General features: G+C 46.6%; 1 protein-coding gene across 8 annotated transcripts in view; it reads right to left on the bottom strand.

Moving 5' to 3' along the window:
- Positions 1 to 350: 350 nt before the first annotated feature.
- The window catches only part of LOC309400686 (transformer-2 protein homolog alpha-like), a 71,072-nt gene continuing 51,600 nt past the window's right edge, over positions 351 to 19,822 (bottom strand). For 4 of the 8 annotated variants that reach the window (XM_081969287.1, XM_081969288.1, XM_081969290.1 and 1 more), the window contains 3 exons: positions 19,556 to 19,621; positions 14,341 to 14,439; positions 1,256 to 1,329 (listed from right to left, as the gene is read on the bottom strand). In XM_081969287.1, the coding sequence (XP_081825413.1) occupies positions 14,407 to 14,439; positions 19,556 to 19,621 (99 nt within the window). In that variant the 3' untranslated portion in view covers positions 1,256 to 1,329; positions 14,341 to 14,406. Of the gene's footprint in view, positions 1,119 to 1,255; positions 1,330 to 14,340; positions 14,440 to 19,555; positions 19,622 to 19,822 lie in introns of those variants that run through there. The other 4 variants (XM_081969291.1, XM_081969292.1, XM_081969293.1 and 1 more) reach the window with 2 other exon arrangements.

Below are 19,822 nucleotides of genomic sequence, written 5' to 3'. Positions count from 1 at the left end.
TATTATATAGATTTATCTGAAAAGACCAAATATTTCTTATAACTAGTCAGTTAGGCTTGTCCTGATTATGGGGTAGTAAAAATAGGAGGAATTCTTTGCAGGCCAGCTTAGTGTTTAAAGCAAATTCCTCTGAGCAGCACTGAGTTTATTTTATCATGCACCACTGAACAGTGTATGTAGGGTACAAGGGTTCCCCCCTCCCTCCAAAGGTTTTTTTCTCCCTCCAATCTAATATTGTTTTAAACTGAAAATCTAGGAAAATTCTGGTTTAAGATTAAATACCAAATTGTGTTGTAACTGAACAAACATGACAACGGGGGGGGGGGGGGGGGTGGGGGGTGTTAAAGCAGAAAGATAAGAGGTTATTAAAATAGTAGCTTTCTACTGAAAATACAACATGCAAGCATTGACACATACCAGATCTCTTCATTCATGAGGTTCAACGAAAATCCACTTGTTTAAAAAAATGAAGAAAAACATGAATTACAAAATCTTTTACCACTCTGGGATTCCCATTAATTTTTGTTTAAAGATATTTAAGTACATAAAACTACAACAATTACATTTGGAATATACAGTAAGAAGAGATGAAAATGGGTATTTCAAAAGAAAATACATCTAAATGAACCTGGGAAAATTTAATTAGGTATTAGAGTAACTGTAAGAAAAACTAGGATTGGAACAAATGGTATTTGCTCTGTAACTCTCTTTTCTTCTTCAATAACGCCCTGAAAGAAAAAAAAGAATACTGTAACTATAAATTCATACCTCTGCATCAGCTTCTACATTAATTTAGTTCTCCCTCCTTCCAGCATTAGGGATGCGGTGGCTCAGTGGCTAAGACGCTGAGCTTGTTGATCAGAAAAGTCGGCAGTTTGGCGGTTCGAATCCCTAGCGCAGCGTAACGGAGTGAGCTCCCGTTACATGTCCCAGCTTCTGCCAACCTAGCAGTTCGAAAGCATGTAAAAATGCAAGTAGAAAAAATAGGAACCACCTTTGATGGGAAGGCAACAGCGTTCCGTGCGCCTTCGGCGTTTAGTCATGCCGGCCACATGACCACAGAGACGTCTTTGGACAGCGCTGGCTCTTCGGCTTTGAAACGGAGATGAGCACTGCCCCTAGAGTCGGGAACAACTAGCACATATGTACAAGGGGAACCTTTACCTTTACCTTACCTTCCAGAACAGACTACTGTTGCCATTCCATATCTCACTATACTAAGAGTATGCATATTTACTCTGTATAATATAATTATGCTTACTTGGACTGTAGGAACGAGATCTTGATCTTGATCTGTAACGACTATAGTATGGTGAAGGTGAGCGCCTCCTTTGAAGAAAATGCAAAATATTTCTGTTGACAGTGGCTCATTCCCATGATCATACAAATTTAACAGTTCAGATATATACAGTGGATATAATTATAAGGAGTTTGCACACCTGTTAAAATGCCAGGTTTTTGAGATGTAAAAAAGTCAGACCATGATAAATCACTTCAGAATTTTTTCTGCCTTTAATATACAGAACTAGCCAATAACCGGGTGTTGCCTGGGTAATTTATTTATCCAGCTTTCAGCAAGAAATTCAGACAGCACGCTGCTGATGCTCTGCACAGGCCTCGCCGCCCATCCAGCCATGGCAGGCTTCACGCAGTCCTGGATACAGCAGGGGACCTGCCAGGGCCACCCCACAGCGTGGTAAGTCTGCCACGGCCTGCGGAGCCCTGCACTACTCAGCTGTGCAGTGTGCAGGGCAACATGCTGGCAGGCAGAGTTTCCGGTGCGGCGCGTGGACAAGTGCACACCGCTCAGCTGGCAGCCCCCGGTGTGGCGGGCTGGCATGGATGTTCTGCCCAGCTGGCAGCTCCAGGTGCAGCGTGGTCCCTGTGCGATTGGTAGCCCTGGCGACCAAAGGGCTGATATGCCGGGCCCCCAACCACTGGGATGACATCTGGAAGGCAAAGGACAATTAGCCCCATCCTGCACACCAGAATCCCCTCCACTTGGTTCACTTGGATTATGGCGATGGAACCGGTTCACCAATCGGGGAGCACTAACGTCCTCACAAGGCCTCCAACAGGAGTTATCCCTTCCACTGCATCAGGTATTGTAGTAGGCCCCTGTGCCTACGAGAGTCTAGAATCTGGTCTACCTCGTAGTGCCGTTTCCATCCCACCCGGATAGGTTGGGGCGCCTGGATTGGGGGTCCCCTTAAGTTTGATGTTTTAACGGGGCGGAGGAGGCTACTATGGAACACTGAGTGGGTTTTGCATAACAGTGGAAGGAGTTTGAGTTCCACTGTAACCGGGTTGATGACTATTATGATTGGGAATGGCCCTAGGAAATTTGGGGCCAGTTTCCGGCAAGGTACTTTGAGCTTAAGGTACTTCGTGAAAAGGTACACTTGTTCTCCCACGTGAAATGGGGCTTGCTGACTACGTTTCTTATCGGCGTGCATTTTGTAAGTGTCTGCCGCTGCCCGTAAGGCCGTCCAAACGTGTTCCCATACCCGTTGCATACTAGCAAGCCATTCTTGCAGGTTCATATCAGCGGGTGGCTCCCGCGGACACTCAGGTATTAGAACCAAGTCGATTCTGCCAGGAAATTCCTTCCTCCCGGGATATACTTCAAGCGGAAATTGAAGAGTCTGAAATACAGTGCCCACCTGACTTGTTTGGGTGACAGCTTGCATGGGGTTTGGAGGGCCTCGAGGTTTTTATGTTCGGTCCACATCTCAAACGGAACCCTACCCACTTCCAGTAGGTGTCTCCAGGTCAGCACGGCCCACAGGACCGTGAAGGCATCCTTCTCCCAGATAGCTCAACCCCTCTCCGTTTTGTTTCGTTTGCGAGAGGTGTAGGCACCTCACTTACTGACTGCCTCATTCAATGACTGTTTAAATGCTGTGTCCCAGTGGTCACATGACTGTAATTTGGGAAATTTACAACTGGCAGACATTTATGAAGGCTTCAGTATCCCAGGGTCACATCGACATTTGTGACCTTCATAGTTAGTTTCTGACTATTGGGAAGCCAACAGGAAGTTGTGGTCATGTGATGTTGGGTTTAATCATTTGTGATTTGCTTAATGACCACAGTGGGACTGAAGTCAGTTTGGTGTGGTCATGTAATGTTTTTAATTTAATAACCATGTTACTCAGGGATGGCATTGCCGGTCCCAATTGCGGTTGGTAGTGAGGACTTCCTGTATTGGTTTGTGTGACAGCACTCTACATGTATCATCTACTTAGCACAAATCCATATTCTATTTTTAAATAACATCCTAACCTGTAGGTTACCATGGCACTATCTTTTTGTGCAAAAGTTAAGTTCCAAATTTGCCATCCAAGCACTCTTTAAGTCATTTTTTTCCTAAACCAATTTTCTTCCATTCCTATTTCATTATTATTTCCTATACAATACTGTTGTGGTCCAGCAGGATCCGTTTGAGCTGCTGACGGACTCGGATAGCGAGGAACCATATGAGTCTGCCCTGGATGATGTGGAGGACCCTGTGCAGGGTTCAGATTCAGAGCAGGGACCAGAGGGGCTGGTTGGCCACCAGGAGGCGCCTGAGGCATGGAGCAGTGGGGAGGATCAAAGGCAGTTTGTCCCTGATGCTAGATTGAGAGGGCTGAGAAACGGAAGCAGCAACTACGTAGGCAGACTCACAGAAGATTGTTAGGGATGTAACCCTAGGCTTGGTTTGGCAATGTATATAAGCTATGATTACTTTACTGTTACTTTAAATGCTTAAGAGATGCAATTGGTTTGTTACCTCAATGCAGCCATAAGAGGGAGCCAGCATGGCTGTTAGCTCTCTGTTTTGTTAGACGTTGATCGGTGTATTTTGAGGTATTGTGATTTGCTACTGTTTAGCTATACTGTGTGTGTTAGACTATTTTGATAATTGAATTACTGAACCGTGTATGACTTGGACTGTTAACCGGACTCTGAATACCTCTATATTTCTACATAGTAAACTACTATATTTTATACTATTCAGTGTCTCTGTATGCTGGTTTGTGCGTGTTATTCCATATCACTCTCATTACGCTTGTCTGCATACTCGCTCTCCTAACGGGGAGCTTAATTACTTAACAAAGATGATTCAGCACAGGTGGTTGTGGATTGGCCCCTCCCAAGAGAGCTTATAGGTGAGACGTTGGGAGGGGACATTTGCAGGAAACAACCGTTCGAATTAGTAGTTAAGAAAATCTATGTATTCTAGCCGTGTCTGCTCATTGGGACTATCTGAGGTGCTTCATTCGAAATTACAATACAATAGCAGAGTTGGAAGGGACCTTGGAGGTCTTCTAGTCCAACCCCCTGCCTAGGCAGGAAACCCTATACCATTTCAGACAAATGGCTATCCAGCATCTTCTTAAAGACTTCCAGTGTTGGGACATTCACAACTTCTGGAGGCAAGCTGTTCCACTGATTAATTGTTCTAACTGTCAGGAAATTTCTCCTCAGTTCTAAATTATCTGGGTTGTTTCTTGAACGTGAGTTGTCTGGGCCCTCAGCCAAAGGATTTGTCATCTCAGTAATTAAACAGTGGCAAACAGCCAAGCCTGTGTTCTGGTTTATTCACAGGCGTGGAGAGGGGGGTCAGAACACAATACTATACACCTTTCCTCTGATTTTAGAATGATCCAATTACACTGACAGAAAAATATTACAATGAACTAGTATTAACTATTTTTCTAGGGCTCCAATGAAACCTTTATACAGAATTGTACAATAATCCTCTCCTATGATCCTGTTTTTTCTTTTCCTTTTTATGTGCCAGGCAGAATCGGGCATGGCACCCATAGAAAACTTTAAACGGTTGGGGCGGGGGGGGACTGCTTCTTTTTCCTATTTTGTTGGAAATAGACATGGTCACCTTACCCTTTTCCCCTAGCTATTTTATATGACTGCTTTTATTGTGGTATACCAAGTATCTTTAAAATATTCACTATATCAGGGGTGTCAAACTCTATTTCATTGAGGGCCGCATCAGGGTTGTTTTTGACTTCGAGGGGACAGGGTGGGTGTGGCCATCTCTATGTCACTCGTGTTGGCCCGAGTGCTCTGCAAGTGAAAATGGGCTCCCGAGCTCTGTTTTCGGCTGTGACAGCCTCCTGCAGCCTTCTGCCAGCGAAAATGGAGCTCGAGAGGGCTGCACGTGGCCCTTGTGGGCTCAGATTTTGGCTGTGATGGCCTCCTGCAACCTTCTGCCAGTGAAAATGAAGCTCCCAAGCTGTTTTTGCACCACGGGCTGGGCCGTTACTGTTTCCAGGGTGGCCCCGCGGGCAAGATCTAAGCACCCAGCAGGCTGGGTCCAGCCCCCGGGCCTTGAGTTTGACACCCCTGCAATATATCATACTAAAAGCAGCCAATAAAATGGCTAAAAATTGTTTTGTTACAGCACGTAGTCCTTGATTTATGACAATTGAGCCCAAAATTTCTGTTGCTAAGCAAGATGGTTAAGTGAATTTTGCCCCGTTTTGTGATCTTTCTTGCCCCAGTTGTTAAGTGAATCACTGCAGTTGTTAAGTTAGAAACATGGTTGTTAAGTGAATCTGGCTTCCCAATTGACTTTGCTTGTCAGAAGGTTGCAAAAGGGATGACCCTGGGACAATGCAACTGTCATAATATAAGAACCAGTTACGAAGCATCTGAATTTTGATGACGTGACCATGGGGATGCTGCAATGGTCATAAGTGTGAAAAACGGTCATCAGTCACGTTTTTCAGAGCAAGCGGTCACTAAATGAACTTTTGTAAGTCGAGGATTACTGTATCTGCTTCAAATATAATACAAATGTAAAACCTGGTTATATATGAGCAGTAGCTTATTTTCCAGATGCTGCAAAAGACCTTCTGGTAATGTCCTTAAAGCAGTAGGTCTGAACATTTTTGGCATATTTTTCACACATTTTGAGGGAAATTTACATGTGGGGTTTTGCTTATGTAGGCATACACTATTATCCCTCATTTTAATGTTGCAGTGCTGATAGTTGATTTGTCTCCCATATTTTGTAATATACTCTCAGGTCAGTCTGGTGTACACAAATGGGAAACTAGGATGCACATATGGCTCATGGATTGCCCATCCCTGCTATAAAGGCCCTAAATAAATAAGCAAACCATAATTAGTTATAGGAACATGCCATTGAAAACAAATACCTTAAACCCAAATACCGTATTTGTCGGAGTATAAGACGCACCCAGGTTTTGAAGAGGCAAATAAAAAAAAAATTAGGTACGTAGCTAGAGGGATAGAGAGGGAGAGAAAGAGAGAAATACAGTAGGTAGGGAGGGAGAGAAAGAGAGAGAGTAGGTAGGTAGGTAGATGTTTCAAGGTGTATTTATCCATGTGCTGGAGAAGGAAATCGCTGACAATCTGCAGCACCTAAGACAGGGATGGTGAACCTATGGCACGCGTGACTTCCGGTTTACTTGGAGGGTCATTTTGAGCGCTCCGAAGGCGTCAGGGAAGCCTCCGGACGGTCCCTGAAGCCTTCAGAACGCTTAAAACGACCCTCCGAGCAAACCGGAAGTGACTTCCAGTTTGTTCAGACGGTCGTTTTGAGCGCTCCGAAGGCGTCAGGGAAGCCTCCGGATGGTCCCCGATTGACCTTGACTCGCATCTGGAGTGATCTTGACTCGCATCTTGACCATGTGCTGGAGAAGGAAATCGCTGACAATCTGCAGCACCTAAGACAGGGATGGTGAACCTATGGCACGCGTGACTTCCGGTTTACTTGGAGGGTCATTTTGAGCGCTCTGAAGGCGTCAGGGAAGCCTCCGGACGGTCCCTGAAGCCTTCAGAACGCTTAAAACGACCCTCCGAGCAAACCGGAAGTGACTTCCAGTTTGTTCAGACGGTCATTTTGAGCGCTCCGAAGGCATCAGGGAAGCCTCCAGACGGTCCCTGAAGCCTTCGGAGCGCTCAAAACGACCCTCCGAGCAAACCGGAAGTCCAGTTTGCTCGGAGGGTCGTTTTGAGCGCTCCGAAGGCTTCAGGGACTGTCCAGAGGCTTCCCTGACACCTCCGGAGGGTGTCTGGGGGAGGCTGTTTTCGCCCTCCCCAGGCTCCTATAAAGCCTATGGAGCCTGGGGAGGGCGAAAAAAGCATGTAAAAATGGGGGGAGCGGCTGTAGTGCACGCATGTGCACTGGGGCGCGCGCATTGCATTATGGGTGCGGCACGCCCACACACGACCCCCCTGCGCTCCCCCCACTTATGGCACGCGAGCCAAAAAAGGTTCGCCATCGCTGACCTAAGACTTTGTTTCTGCTGGCACAGCACTTGATCAATGTAATTCTCATCAATCAGTTAAAAGAGCTTTCCAAAAGGAAAAAAAAGTTTTTGCACTCTGCAAACCTCGCAAAAACCGCCCCATTTTTTTGCAAAAACAGGCCTTTTTTTTTAAAAGGCATGAATAGCCTTGGGGGGGCTTGCAGAGTGCTCCGGGGGGGGGCAAAAACGAGCAGAAAACGACCGTTGACTTACCTGAACGGTCCTTCTATGTGCGCTGCGAGGGGAATCCAAGCATGGGTTAACTTTGTCCATTAGCCTAGAGACTGAGTTATGTAAATTAGATGACCACGCCTCCTCTGCCTGGAAGATTCAGTTTTGTATGAAGGACAGCCGTTGGAGATGCGAGTCAAGGTCAATCACGACTGCAGTCGGTAGGTATCAATAAGTCACGTCCAGAATAAAGTCATGTCCAGAATAAGAGTATTCAGGAATCAGAGTTCAAGGAAGACCCGGACCAGCCCAAACTGCAGGTGGGATTGGATTCCCCTCGTAGCGCACATAGAAGGACCGTTCAGGTAAGTCAACGGTCGTTCTCCTGTGCGCTGCTTGGGGAATCCAAGCATGGGCCATGCCAGAGCAGTAGACCTAAGGGCGGGAAGCAGGCTGGTCAGGGCCCGCAGAGGAGGCGAGCACCTGTTGCAGCACACGCCGCCCAAAGGATGCTTCGGCTGAAGCGTATGAGTCCACTTTGTAGTGTCTAATGAATGGAGATGGTGACGACCAAGTGGCCGCTCTGCAAATGTCCTCAACCGAAGCCTGAGTGGCCCAGGCCGCTGTTGTAGCTGCGCTCCTGGTGGAGTGAGGAGTAATACGCCTGGGAGCCGGCCGGGATTGAGAGTCATAAGCGAGCACAATGCATGCCTTTAGCCAACGCCCGATGGTGTTGGGCGAGACTTTCTGTCCCATGGAGGAAGGTTGGAAAGAGACAAAGAGTGCCTCTGACTTGCAAAATACTGCAGTGCGCTTCACATAGCGGCGAAGGGTTCTCCGAACATCCAGGTGATGCCACTGCCGCTCCTGTGGATGGGAGGGATGCGGACAAAAGTCTGGGAGAATAAGCTCCTGTGCCCTGTGAAACAAGGTATTGACCATGGGCAGGAAGGACGGATCCAAACGGAGGACCACTCTGTTGGGGTGGAAAATGCATAGGTCAGGCCGAATTGAGAGAGCGGCTAGTTCTGAGACTCTCCTGGCAGACGTAATGGCCACCAGGAATGCCGTCTTAAGCGTGAGTAGGCGGAGGCTGATAGAGCGGATGGGCTCAAAGGGTGAGGATGTAAGCGCCCTGAGCACCAACGGGAGGTCCCAGGTAGGATAACGGTGGACAGTCTGAGGCCGAATGTTTGCAGCGCCCTTGAGAAAGGCCTTGACCCGTGCGTGTTGAGTCAAAGAGCGGGCCCGACCGCCACTAAGGACTGTGGACAGGGCGGCGACCTGACGGCGTAGAGTGTTGGGTGCCAATCCCTTCTCTAGGCCCGTTTGCAAGAATTCAAGTACCTGTGGAACCGACGCTCTGACCGGAGTGATGGAATTGCCACGGCACCACCTGCAGAAGGCCTGCCATGTGGCCTCGTAAATACGAGTGGTGGAAGGCCTGCGGGCCGCTTGAATGGTGTTGATAACTCTGTTGGAGAAATGAAGGCCGGTTAACATAGCCCGCTCACGTGCCACACAGCCAACTGCAACAGCTGGGGGTGCGGATGGATGAGAGCCCCCTGGTTGAGCTGGATCTGGTTGTCCGGGATGCGCCAGGGGCGGCCGATTGACAGATGGACGAGATCGGCGTACCAGGGACGGCGAGGCCACATCGGCGCCACTAGTAGGACTTCCGCTTGTTCCGAGATTATTTTCTGGATGACCAGTGGAAGAATCGGTAGAGGCGGGAATGCGTACAGGAGACCGGGCGGCCAGGGGCTGCGTAGAGCATCCATGCCCTCCGCCCCCTGAGTCCGGAACCTGGTGTAGAAGTGAGATGTCTGGGCATTGCAGGGCTGGGCAAAAAGATCCACCTCCGGTGTGCTGAATCGGTGAGCTAGCTCCCGGAAGAGGGTGGGGTGTAGCTGCCATTCTGCCTGGTCGACCGTTGATCGGCTCAACCAATCCGCCTGCGTATTGGAGTCGCCCGAAATGTGCTCCGCCTTCAGTGACAGTAGTCTGGCTTCCGCCCAATGATGTAACCTCTCCGCCTCCATCATGAGGGCCTTGGAGCGGGTGCCCCCCTGGCGATTTATGTGGGCCTTGGAGGCCACATTGTCCGTCAGCACTAGTATGTGGTTGTGTGACATAATGTCCCTGAATTCCAGTAGGGCTAACCGAATGGCCCGCAACTCTAGCCAGTTGATGCTGTTGTTGAGTTCCTGGCTCGACCATCGGCCCTGCGCTACACGATCCAAGACATCAGCTCCCCACCCATAAAGACTGGCATCTGTTGTCACCTGGATGCGGTCTGGCTCCTTGAATGGACTCCCCCTGAGGAGTTTGGAGGAAGTCCACCACCGGAGGGACCGGAGTGGCTTGGGTGGTAAGCGCACCTTGGTCTGGGTGTGACTTGTGTGAGCTCTCTGGAAGGGTAGCAGGAACCACTGGAGAGGGCGAGAGTGGAATCGGGCCCAGGGGACCACATCGATGCACGATATCATCTTCCCGAGTAATTGGGAGAGAGTGGCCAGAGGTATGAGTCTTTGAGATGATATGCGACTCACCAGAGCGTGGATACTCTGCCGTCTGTCCTGGGACAGGAACACTTCGCACGTCCTGGAGTTGATGATCGTGCCCAGGTGAAGCAACGACGTGGTTGGTTGCAGGTGGCTTTTGGCGAGGTTCAGGACAAACCCGTGGCATCGCAGAGTGTCCATCGTGACCTCCAGGTCCTGTACCGCCTGGGCATGCGTTGTTGAAAGAAGCAGGATATCGTCCAGATAACAGTTGACCCGTATGGGAACTGTACGAAGCAAGGCCGCCACAACTGCGAGGAGTTTGGTAAACGTGCGAGGGGCCGATGATAGGCCGAAGGGCAGGGCCCGATATTGGAAATGGCGGCCTGCATAGTGGAAACGTAGAAACCTCATGTGGGCCTGATGGATCGGGACATGGAGGTACACTTCCTTTATATCGACCGATGTCATCAGGTCGCCCCGGCGTATGGATGCTAAGATGCTCTTGAGGGATTGCATCTTGAATTTTTGGTATTTTATGAACAGATTGAGCCGTTTCAAGTCGAGGATGGCCCGCCATCCTCCTGAGCTTTTGGGGACTAGAAACAAGATGGAATAAAATCCTAGCCCCTCCTGCCCTTTTGGAACCTGTTCTATTGCCTCGATGGATAGGAGGTGTTGTATTTCTGCGTCCATGAGACGTCTTTTCTCCTGACACCTGGGTACAGGGCAACGGATAAAGCGTCTTGGGGGGAGGGACAGAAACTCCAGAATGAGGCCCTGCCTCACTACTTGAAGGGCCCAGGCGTCGGATGTGGTCTCCGCCCATTGATGAGCGTAGGCCAGAAGCCGAGCGCCTATGGCCCCTTCCCTGTGGGAGTCACCGGTACCTCCGAAAGGACCGGTTGCCGCCCCCACGAAATGGCCGCCTGGTCTGAGCCTGTGGTTGGGACTGCTGGCGGCCTCTATCCCTAGATCCGAAACGGTCCTGGCTCCTATCCTGAGATTGGTTAAAATTCCTGTTATACTGGGGAACATATGGAGTGGTCGTAAAACCGGAGTCCCCTGCCCTGAAGCTTTGGCATCTATTATATGGTTGCTGTCTCCTGTCATTGCGTCTGGCAGTGGAAGGGAGGACCTTACGCTTGTCCCTAGTCTCGATAAGGATAGGGTCAAGGACTGAACCAAACAGGGCCTCACCCTTGAAGGGCGTGGAAGCCAGGCGCCACTTCGAACGTACGTCCGCCTGCCAATGACGAAGCCATAGTAGGCGACGAGATGCTACATTAGTAACTACGGCTCGGGATGCAAATTTGGCCGCATTGAGAGTGGCATCTGCTGAAAATTCCAGGGCCGCCATTAATTTTGTGACGTCCTGGTGCAGTCTCATGTCTTCAGGGGCAAGCGTAGCCTGCAACTGCCTGAGCCAGACCAAAGATGTTCGGTTGAAGACGCCGCAGAAGCGGCGCGTAGGGCCCAGGCCGCGGCTTGATGTGTTTTACGAATGACCATTTCGGCCTTGCGGTCCTCAGCTTTCAATCCCTCAGAAATCTCTGAAGGAATGAGTGCTGGGGAAGGGCGCATCCACGGAAGGAAATTGAAGGATCTTTTCCAATTCCGGGGTGGAGATGTATAATTTTTTGTCCCCATTGCTAGGGGGGGCTACAGCCGTAGGTTGCGCCCACTGCTTCTGAATAACGTCGCTAAAGAGTTTGGGAAAGGGAATGACTTCCTGTTCCGAGACCTGTTCTGCGAACAGGCGCTCAGTGGCATCCAATCCCACAGCTGTACTATCCTGGGTGGTGGGGCCACCCATGTTAGTGGTAGCCTTGGCCTTAAATAATAAAGATTTAAACAAGGTTGGGCGAAATAACCCTGAGGAAGGTTGGTCCAATGGTATGCCCTCATCATCGGATAATTCAATATCCAACACCTCGCCCTCCTCCACCAAGGCCGATTCCTCACTGTAGTCGGAGGGTAAGGGCGAGGAGGGTTGGGCCTGGGAAGTAGAAAAATCCCTAGGTGCTATTGGAACCCTGGGGGTGTTGGTTCTACGATGCAACTCTGCATCCACACCTTTTGAGATGGCATCAGAAATCATACGGTAAAGATCTGGGGGAAGGCCCAGTTCCTGGCCCTCCGCAGGCCTGAGGCCTGCAGCCGTGGGTGTAAAGGTTGCAGAAGGCCCAGCGCTGGATTGGGCCGAAGCCATGCCCTCTTCTGGTAAAATCGGGGGAGAATGGCCCCCCAATTCCCCCTCCTCAGATGCCAGGGCCTGTGGTAAGGGGAGGTCCGGAGACCAGCCCCGATTGCCAGGCGAATGCGGGGGGGAGCGCGAGGTAGGCCCCTGAGGGCCCCTGTTGTCCTAGGTCTGTCCCTGCGCCTATAGGCCCTGTCCGGGGCCGCAGATGAGGCCCGGGAAGCATGGGTGGAGGCCCTGGTTGTGGCTCTACCCACCCTGGAGGGAACATCCATCTCGGATTCAGATCGGGCCACATTGGTGGTGTTTACAATACCTCCCGAATTAGTGGATTTTGCCATACTAAAGCCGAATGAAATGAAAGGCTCAATCTCCTCACAAAAAACCTTAGCGAAGGCAAGTAGTAGTACTGAGAAGCAGCTGCAATGATCTATCTCTAGCCGAGCGAACCAGGCAAGTGAGAGAAATGGGAGAGAGCCGTTGACGCAGCGTCGCTTATTAGGCGGGAAAGGAGGCTCCGCCTTCCTTTCCCCCTGTAAAAGCGCGCGAAGAAGGCAAACAAAATGGCGCCCGCTATTTAGGCGGGACTTTTAAATATGCGGCTTGACTGCAGCGCTCTGTAAACAGAAGCGGAGAGCAGCGAAATTCACCAGGCAACGATGGCAACGGGCTCGGGAGAAAGATCTCACTTCGCAAAGTGGATCGCTCCCGTAAAGGCGCGGCACGGAGCGGCGAACCGACCCCTGGGCGTGGCAATGCGGCTAAAGAGGCGGCGAACCAGCCTCTATTACAGCCGGAGGAGTTAACAGCGTTTTCTTGCTGTGCGAACTTTGCCGGTAAGATCAAACGGCGAGCGTCTTGTGCTGGGCTGCTGAATACACGCTCCGTTCTATTTCCAAGGGATCTAAGAGTAAATCCAGGCTTGGAGGAATCCAAATTTTTAGTTACCTTTGTCAATTAGTCTAGAGAGATTAGAATTGCGTCTCTTCAGGCTGGACTGAGTTAAAAAACTGGATCTTCCAGGCAGAGGAGGCGTGGTCATCTAATTTACATAACTCAGTCTCTAGGCTAATGGACAAAGTTAACCCATGCTTGGATTCCCCAAGCAGCGCACAGGAGAACAGGCCCGCTTTTTGTCAAAAAAATGCACGCATAGCCTTATGGAGGCTTATAGAGTGCTGCTGGGGGCTGGGTGGGGAAACGGCCCATTTGTTGCTCATTTCTGCCCTCCCCAGCCCCCAGGAGCTCTTTGAAAGCCTCCATAAGGGTATGCACCGCCATTTTGGTGAAGGGGGCGGGGCTTCAGGAGGCAAAAAATGCTGTATTCAGTGTATAAGACGCACCCAGATTTTCAGTCTCTTTTTTGAGGAAAAAAGGTGCGTCTTATACTCCGAAAAATACGGTAATATAGCAGTGTTATGAGTTGTAAACCCTTCTGAATTATCAGTATTTCTGCATAAAAATGACCTAAAACATGATTGGTTCTCTACACAAGCCCTAAAGCCAGATAATTGAGAATGATCTAATGTACATATTTGTGTGTATCAAAAGTATGAGAACTTGTAGGGTTTTATCAGTTCATTTAAAGGGGAAATTAGAATCAGGGATTTCAATCAATAGAATGATAATCAGGTGTGATTATGGGAGGAATATGGAAGTGTATCCTAGCTAACAAAGGAGATTTCTGAAACAGAGTTATTAATGCTTACTAGGCTGGAAAAGCTTACAAAACTAGTTTGGACTTCACCAATGCACTGTCAGGGCGATTGTGTAGAAATGGAGGCGATTGAACACTACTGTTACCCTCCCTAGCAGGGGCCAACCAACCAATATCACACCAAGAGCTATGCATGTAATACTCTGGGAGATCTGAGCCTGGTGATATTCGAACTGCCAAATTGCAGGCAGCCTGCAGAAGTAGCCTATAGTACTGCATTCACCACACTGCGCCACCATGGCACTTTTAATTAATAAATTAATGAACAAGTATACTTTTGACTAAGTTATGTAATTTGGTTCTCTTTATCTAGTTTTAGGACCTGTGTAGAGAACAGATGTCTTTCATGTTTATGCAGAAATATTGAACATTCAAGAGTTCACAAACTTTCAAAAAACACTTTGTGTATCAATTTATTGCTTGTATTGAAGCTCTCCACAACTTCTATATCTGAGTATGTACCTGTAGCGATAATCATATTCTTCATATCTGTCATATCCTCTGTCGTATCCCCTGTCATAATAAGAATCACGGCGACGGCCAGTTCCTCCACCTGCACCGCTTTTATAACAAAAAGAGACCAGGTAAGTTATGCAGAAAGCTATGCATTTATTTAAGATCAAGGAGCAAGACAACACACAGTGTATACTACAAAGTCTCTCAATGAAGGAACTGATGAGAGTCACAACTGACCTAATTTCAAGCAGCTATTAAAACTGGCATCAGATATCCAAAATCATTTACAAAATGTGCTCCTGAGTCTTATTCTGAGCTCAGAGGAAAAAAATGAATGTACTTCAGGAAGATCACTGAAAGCCTTCCTTTTCTAGCAACATTTCTACTCCAGTTGACTGGTACGTGGTCATTCCTCTCTATGTATACATGTCTGTAATATGGGTCATTCCATGTCAAGTTGTCTGAGGTTCCCTGCTCAACCATCACAGATTTCGATGAAATTTTTTGTGAACATGCACACATGTCCCCAATGAACATTGGTAAAGTGTTATGTGTGCCGATGCAATACTTGTGGAGATATAGTCATTTGTTTGTCCCCATACTGCAGCCTTCTACAGTATGACTCTGAGGCTCCAGCAACTTTGAGACATACTATCTCTGGCAATATTTTGTTGAGAGAAACAAAACTTGGCCATCTTGTACAGCTTTTTGTGCTCTATTAAACAAAATAATAAAAATATTCTCATGAGCTATCTCCATCTAGATAATTTGGAGCAAAGTTGGATGAAAATATTGCTGCTTGAAAAAAGGTTAAAGTTTGGGTTTTTGTATCTCTGGAAGGAAAGGTATGACAAACATGAATCTTTGTGCGTAATAACTAAGCAACACAAGGTTTTCTAATGTAAATTTTCATTCTCTTACTGCTTTCCAATAGTTTACAAATTGAGTGTAAAGTTGACATTTTTTGTAAAAACGTCAAAAATAGGGTATTTTCAGCCCGCTTTTTAAAAAAGACCTTCTGGAAACTCTGTTAAATCATTCTCATTAGAAAGAACATCGGGACAAATAGGGACAAAGTTGAGGACATTGCTATGGCAACGTCATGTACGTCAACATGCATTCTTTTATATTGTGCCATTGTCATTTCATTTATGCTGGACTAAGTGTGTAATTAATGTTTTGCATGCTACATGAATCTGTTAGTGTACTAGCGGTGCTTCTACACTAATGACAGTGGTTAAATGTGCTGTAAGTACTTTAGTGATGCCACACGTTAGCATGTTGCGGCTATAGAATTCTGAACTGTATAGGTGTAGTTGTCATATTTCTGTCATAACATTAGAATCTTATATAACTTCTGTGCTTTAGATTTTGCAGTAATACACTTTATATTATTGCGAATTTCCATAATATGTGAAATGGATGTCGACAACTCAGCTAGCAATCCTACTTTGCCCAAATGTGTTGTTGGAGAAAAAATTTCGTCAACTTGTCACCATGGTTCATTTTATTCTAACGAAACTGGGCTGCATTATGTGCAGTTTGTCCACCGAAGAAAAAATACTCATTACTCGGCGATCGGAGGTTGAGTGCACAGATGATGACCAAATCTGCATGCATCACAAAGTGATGTATCTGAAAAAGTACGACATGAAGCAAAAGTCGTGCTACAACCCATTTGACAAAGAAAATCACGTAGCTAAACATGCACTATTGAAAGTCGTTCTAGGCATGTCCAATGATTTAACAAAAGTGGTGAAAACAAATGTGAAGCCGGGTCAAAAGATTTGTTCCAAGTGTAAAGCCAAATACATTTCCATGGTCCAAAGCACGGCAGACTCTTCATCGTTGGATAATTACGATATGGACATTTCGGACACTGATAACCGACGTTTGACCAATTTAGGGACTTCTCCATTAAAAATTCAGAAGTTGAGAAGTAGGGATAAAACTGGCTATGTGAAACGAAAAATTGAACGTGTGCAGAAAGTGGTAGCAGACAAAATAACATTAGCCGCTGGAGTAGCAGCTGAAGATATTGGGCAAACTAGCGAGTCTGCTGCTAAGGAATGCCAGTCATGCCGGATTACGCTGACCTAATCGAAGACATGAAAACAAAAATTAAAATATCCAATATCGACTAAAGTTCAATTATTGACTTTGGCCCCAAAGAGTTGGTCGATATCAGTGACAGCAAAAACATTTGCTGTTTTAGAACGCATGGTTAAATCTGTGCAATCACAAACATGATTTTGAAATTGAGGCTGAATGGAATTTTTCCAGCACGAGTCATGGCAAATCACCATGTGACGAAGTTGGCAGCACAACTAAACATTTGGCTGCTCGAGCCAGCCTCCAGCGACCATCAAATACTGATGCCAACAGATCTGTTCAACTTTTGCGACAGAAACATTCACAGAATTAAATATACGTTCCGAAGGAAGAAATTGAAGAAAGCAAGATACTGCAAGAAAGATAGTTAGCAAGACAATAGCTGGTACAAGAGATCATCACCAGTTTGTGACAGTTGATTCAAATTCGATTTTTGTCAACAAAGTTTCAAATGACACAATTAACTTTGTGGTCAAAATGTCCAATACCGTCAATCCAAATTTAAAATTGGCCGACATATTTCCCAGTTGTTATGTTGATTGCATTTATGACAAAAAATGGTGGGTAGGCAACGTCGTAGAAATTTTGATTGAACAAAATGATTGTCAGCTCTGGCAAGCCCACAGGCCCGGAACTGCCATTCGGGCGGGGAAAGCTGTGGGAGCTGCCAGGAATCGTGCTTACCAGCTGGGGATCTCCCTCCTCCACAAGCAATCCAGCTGAGAACTCTCCATAACTGACTGCCGAGTGGGTTCCACTGAGAACACTCCATAACTGATAACTGACTGAGAACAATCCATGACTGATTGCCGGGTGGTTTTCACTCTGGGCCACAAGGTGATGGGTGCGCGTGCGCAGGGGTGGGGTTTAGCTTAAATACCAAATAAAGTATAAAAAGTGGTGGGGAGCACCAGATGTCAGCTCTGACAATTTATTCATTGCCTTAGTGCTTTGTTGGTCAGTTCGTGCCGGAGGAGATAAACTGCATTTTCAAACCGTATCTGTGTTTGGCTATTTTCCTTAACCCTTTGGAACCTAACGATGCGTTGGTAACATTTATGCATCTGCGAGGCCCTGTTCATTCATTTTATTGGCCCGAAAGACAAGATGTTTGTTGGGTTCCAACAGAACCACATCTTATTTGCGTGCTTCCAGCGTCTTCAGTTACATTGTCAGGTCGACAGTATCAATTCCCAGAAGCAGCATCAAAGAACATTGCATGTAAATTCAATAATAAATAAGCGATCGTTGGAATTGGGCAGTACATATGAACAGTACGGACTTTGGCTTGGGAACCATGTAAGATACCCACTTTAGGCTTGTGAACCTAGGATAAGCTGCCCAATTGTTGGCTTGGGAACTGGAAAGATACCCACACAAGGCTTTGGAACCTCGAGGAAGAAACCAAACTTCAGGCTTGGGATCCTGAACCAAGAAACCCACCCATGGCTGTTAGTGCACGGCTATCGGGCGTACCCCCTATGGCGATTGGGTTGCTGGCTCAAGTGCCTGAACTGGTAATAACAATGTCACCATGGACCAACACAATATAATAGTAGCAATTATGTCTATATAAAACAAACAAGATGAAACAGTAATAGAATGCATGTGATGTTGCCGTAGCAATGTCCTCAACTTTGTCCCTATTTTTAGGGCTTTATACGTCAGCGATGAAAAACCAACCCTACTATTTTAAGGGAGCTGAAAGATGCTCTTTCTAATTAGAATGATTTAACAGATTTTCCAGGTGGTCTTTTTTTGTAAAAGCAGGCTGAAAATACCCTATTTTTGGCCTTTTTACAAAAAAGGTCAACTTTACACTCAATTTTTAAACTATTGGAATGCAATAAGAGAATGAAAATTTACATTAGAAAACCTTGTGTTGCTTAGTTATTATGCACAAAGTTTCACGTTTATCATACCTTTCTTTCCAGAGATATAAAAACCCAAACTTTAACCTTTTTTCAAGCCGCAATATTTTCATCCAACTTTGCTCCAAATTATCTAGATGGAGATAGCTCATGAGAATATTTTTATTATTTTGTTTAATAGAGCACAAAAAGCTGTACAAGATGGCCAAGTTTTGTTTCTCTCAACAAAATATTGCCAGAGATAGTATGTCTCAAAGTTGCTGGAGCCTCAGAGTCATACTGTAGAAGGCTGCAGTATGAGGACAAACAAATGACTATATCTCCACAAGTATTGCATCGGCACACATAACACTTTACCAATGTTCATTGGGGACATGTGTGCATGTTCACAAAAAATTTCATTGAAATCCGTGATGGTCAAGCAGGGCACTTTTCTGAAATCACACCACTTGACATGGAATGACCCAATAACTGTTATTCTACAATTCATTTAATTTTATTCTTCTGTTGAATACCACCCAGAGTTGTAAGAATGGGGCCAGGTAACAAATATAGTAATCAAGGCTTCCAGTCCGATGGCCAACTGACGACACACCCAGGGAAGGATCCCTGAGGGCTTTTTCCTTGGAATGTAGCTTCTTCAACTTACCAACAGAACGAAGTGGCATGACTCTCCTGGGTTAGGGAAAGACCTACAATCATTCCACAAGATCCTCCAATATAGCAAAAGGTCTGCAAGTAGCTTCAGGAGCTGTGCTTCAAAGTAGCCTGCATGCTAGCAGCTGGTGGGGGAGGGGCAGGGCTGCAATCAGTTCCTTGAAGAAGCAGCTATTTTGGAATTTATTTTTCAAAGGACAGTTAAGTTGTGCCTTTCATTTCTTAATCATTTTTAAGGACTGTTAATCTTTATTAAGCTAAAAGAGGCTCTCTTTAATCACAGCTTGTTATTCCTTTTTGAAGATCTGCACCATTTGGGGAATTTCTTGTTAAACAACAAGGAAGAAGGCTGCTAAGGCAAGCTAAAATAAGGAAGTGTGGGCTATCCTTTTTTTTAAAAAAAATTGAGAAATATAAGAGCAGAAATCCCAAAGGTGCTTTTTTCAAGAGGCAACTGGACTGTTTTTTCTTTGAAGACGTTTCGCTTCTCCAGCTTTGTCTGGATGGTTGGGAATGGAAGGATTTATACTCCTTGCAGAGAGCTGGTCATTTGCATTCTTTTAGTGGGTTGTTAAGGTCACCTGGAGGTTTCTTTGTGTCATCAGGGTCACTGGAGTGGTGCAAATGGGTGTGGGTCCTTCTTGGAACTTGAAAGGACTGTGTTGTAGATTGGAGATAAATGATGTCGTATTCCTCCCCCTCTGTTGAGAGAGAGCTGTTCAATTTGGACATAGTTGACCTCTTTGACCCCTCTTTCAAACCCACGATCCTCTCTGTCCAAAATGTGGACTTTACTGTCTTCAAAAAAGTGGCCTTTGTCTTTTGAATGCAGATGGACTGCTGAATCT

This window comes from Natrix helvetica (genome assembly GCF_964273705.1).
Source record: "Natrix helvetica genome assembly, chromosome: W".
In the NCBI taxonomy this organism is placed as follows: Eukaryota; Metazoa; Chordata; class Lepidosauria; order Squamata; family Natricidae; genus Natrix; species Natrix helvetica.
This window is presented reverse-complemented; position numbering and strand designations above follow the sequence as displayed.